Source organism: Lutjanus erythropterus, unplaced genomic scaffold (assembly GCF_056507025.1).
Source record: "Lutjanus erythropterus isolate fLutEry1 unplaced genomic scaffold, fLutEry1.hap2 Scaffold_530, whole genome shotgun sequence".
NCBI lineage: Eukaryota > Metazoa > Chordata > Actinopteri > Lutjaniformes > Lutjanidae > Lutjanus > Lutjanus erythropterus.
The window spans coordinates 5,416-8,771 of record NW_028146721.1 but is presented as its reverse complement, the minus strand read 5'-3'; the positions used below and the strand labels follow the sequence as shown (position 1 = coordinate 8,771).

At 48.1% G+C, this 3,356-nt stretch overlaps 1 protein-coding gene across 1 annotated transcript; it reads left to right on the top strand.

Annotated features, from left to right (window-relative positions):
• Positions 1-3,356, top strand: gemin6 (gem (nuclear organelle) associated protein 6). The gene is made up of 2 exons (XM_084714359.1): positions 1-249; positions 2,894-3,356. The coding sequence occupies exons 1-2, from the start codon at positions 116-118 to the stop codon at positions 3,279-3,281; spliced, it is 522 nt and encodes a 173-aa protein (XP_084570485.1). The 5' UTR covers positions 1-115; the 3' UTR covers positions 3,282-3,356.

Genomic DNA, 3,356 nt, shown 5'->3' with positions numbered 1-3,356 from the left:
GTGTATCCGTACGGACGGGTTTTCAGCTCGGACAGCAGCGACCGGCTATGTGTTGGTGTATCTATGATTATTTAGTGATCGATCAGCTCTGCTGTGACTGTGTGTGAGGGCCGTGATGCAGTGCGGCTGGTCTCTGTTAGGTCCGCTGCAGTGGAGCCATTATGTCAACAAGCGCGTGACCGTGAAGGCGGGAAAAGATGAAGAAGAACACAAAGGCTGGTTGCTCACCGTGGACCCCGTGACCGCCAGGTGAGACACACACACGTGTGTAAAGCCTTCAGTTAAGAGTTACATAAACGTGGATTAAAGGAAAAGTCCGGTTATCGTTGCTCAGTAACCATGGTAACAGATACCAGCCTGTGCTGTGGCACGTGACCTGTCAGAGGAGTGAAACTACGAAGACAGATTCATGTGTCAGAGACATGTTGAGTCTAATCCAGGATGTTCAGAGTCATTAACCTGCTAGATCACCATGGTAACTGATGCTTCCACCTGGTCAGCAGCAGGTTATGTTCAGAGTTTATGTTCATAATATCACCGAACGAATCCATATAATGTAAAAATGAAACAGCTGCATCACGTTGTCATGGTAACCTCTGTTTGGTGATGCAGAGTCATTTTCCCCGTTTGCTCCAGATCATATTAACTCTTTAAATTGACATGGTTTATAATCCACACAGTAAAATAATGATGAAGCAACTACAGACACTTTGAAGACTTTTTACTGTTTTCTGTTTTGTCTGTGATTTTGCAGCTCAGATCACTGATTAGAAAATTGATCATCATTGATCACAGACAATCTTAAATCAGTTCCACTCATTTTCCGTTGGTTTGGTGAAAAACTTCAGTGACGTCCTCGTCTCTGTCATCAGAGGACAGAGTCAGACAGACTTCATCATGTTTAAAATCTGCTGGATGGACTTTTATTGTTTAATGTTTTCATGTTAGAATAAACGGCAGCATTAAGACACATTTAGTCCATCAGTCATTTTCTCACATCATTCTTCTTCTCCTGCTTTATTTGTCATGTTTTTTTTTCCACAGCTCATAATTATAACAACTTGATGGTTTTGACTTCAGTAAGACGCTCGATCGCTTCATTTCATGAGGAAGAAGAGTCAAATGAAACAAACGTCCCTTTTCTGTGAAACGAAAGTCTGGATTAACAAAGTCAGCTGATCCAGTTTTGTTGATCCAGATCATACAGAGAAAGTCTGACTGTGTTGACTTTGCTTCGTAGTTCAGCCGTCAGATCTTTTTCTTTTGTGACCAAACATGAATTTATGTTTAATTTAGTTCAAAAGGACAAATAAATGTTAAATAAATAAATAAATGTCTGTTAACGTTTTGTCTCCAGAAGCCAACAGATTATTTGACATGAGTTTATTTAAAAACATTTATCATTTAAGTACCAAATTTGTAAAGAAGTAAATTATTGATTCACTCACTTTGTTCAAACTGTAACGACAAAAAAAACGTAGTCGTGGACTTTCTGCTGGGGGCGGGGCTTAGGTCTGACGTAATCAGTTACACTGAGAATGTTTAATGTGATTGACTGTTAGTAACATCTTAATATTGATATTTCAAATGTCACACTTATATTAATGTTATCATCTAATATAATAATAATAATATAATATTAAGTTTATAATTAAGTAAATATGATGAATATATTAATGACCCAGTCTCTCTCTCTGTCTCTCTCTGTCTCTCTCTGTCTCTCTCTCTCTCTCTGTCTCTCTCTCTGTCTCTCTGTCTCTCTCTGTCTCTCTCTCTGTCTCTCTCTCTGTCTCTCTCTCTCTCTCTCTCTCTCTCTCTGTCTCTCTCTCTCTCTCTCTCTCTCTGTCTCTCCCCCCTCTCCCTCTCTCTCTCTCCCCCTCTCTCTCTCTCTCGCTCTCTCTCTCCCTCTCTCTCTCTCTCCCCCCCTCTCCTCTCTCTGTCTCTCTGTCTCTCTCTCTCCCCTCTCTCTCTCTGTCTCTCTCTCTCTCCCTCTCTCTCTCCCCCCCCCTCTCTGTCTCTGTCTCTCTCTCTCCTCTCTCTGCCCCCCCCCTGTCTCTCTCTCTCTGTCTCTCTCCCCCCCCCCCGTCTCTCTCTCTCTGTCTCTCTCTCTCTCTCTCTCCCTCTCTCTCTCTCTCTCTCTCTCTCTTCTCTCTCTCTCTCTCCCCCCCCTCTCTCTCTCTCTGTCTCTCTCTCTCTCCTCTCTGCCCCCCCCCCCCTGTCTCTCTCTCTCTGTCTCTCTCCCCCCCCCCCCCCGTCTCTCTCTCTCTGTCCTCTCTCTCTCTCTCTCCTCCCTCTCTCTCTCTCTCTCTCTCTCTCTCTCTGTCTCTCTCTCTCTCTCCCCCCCCTCTCTCTCTCTCTGTCTCTCTCTCTCTCTCTCTGCCCCCCCCCCTGTCTCTCTCTCTCTGTCTCTCTGTCTCTCTGTCTCTCTCTCTCTCTCTCTCTCTCTCTGTCTCTCTCTGTCTCTCTCTCTCTCCCTCTCTCTCTCTCTCTCCCTCTCTCTCTCTCTCTCTGTCTCCCCCCCCTCTCCCTCTCTCCTCTCTCTCTCCCCCTCTCTCTCTCTCTCTCGCTCTCTCTCTCCCTCTCTCTCTCTCTCTCCTCTCTGTCTCTCTCTCTCTCTCTCCCCCCCCCTCTCTGTCTCTGTCTCTCTCTCTCTCTCTCTGCCCCCCCCCCTGTCTCTCTCTCTCTGTCTCTCCCCCCCCCCCCCCCGTCTCTCTCTCTCTGTCTCTCTCTCTCTCTCTCTCTCCCTCTCTCTCTCTCTCTCTCTCTCTCTCTCTGTCTCTCTCTCTCTCTCCCCCCCCTCTCTCTCTCTCTGTCTCTCTCTCTCTCTCTCTGCCCCCCCCCCCTGTCTCTCTCTCTCTGTCTCTCTCTCTCCCCCCCCCCCCTCTCCCTTCAGTCTGGTCCTGGTGGACTTCAGGGATGGGGGTGGGGCCTCGGTGCAGGTGGTCATGGGTCATGCTGTGGACCGGATCCAGGTCCTGCAGGAGGCGGATCAGGAGACTGTCGAGCGGCTTCGGACCTCCTTCCTGTCCCCTGGGACCCCTGGACCGGACCTGAATCAGGAGCAGCTGAGGACACGGAGGGGGAGCATCCAGAGCTGGTTGGAGAAGAACCGGATCCCGGTCCAAGAGGACGGAGACCAGCTGAGGGTGGCTGGGGGGGTCCTGACCATCAGAGCCCCCTACAGACCTGAAGACTGCTGGAGCCAGAACCAGATCATCCTGGACCGCATCCAGAAACTCCTGATCCAGATGCAGTCTAATCCAGATCAGAACAGAGACTGATCCAGATCCACCAATGAGAACGCAGTAGCAGCAGCAACAACAATAATCAATAATCAATAAAGTCATTAAAACAGG

Coding starts and splice junctions, on each gene's coding strand:
- gemin6 (XM_084714359.1), top strand. CDS start 116: ATGCAGTGCGGCTGGTCTCTGTTAGGTCCGCTGCAGTGGAGCCATTAT. Junction 250..2,893: donor GTGGACCCCGTGACCGCCAG/GTGAGACACACA, acceptor CTCTCCCTTCAG/TCTGGTCCTGGTGGACTTCA.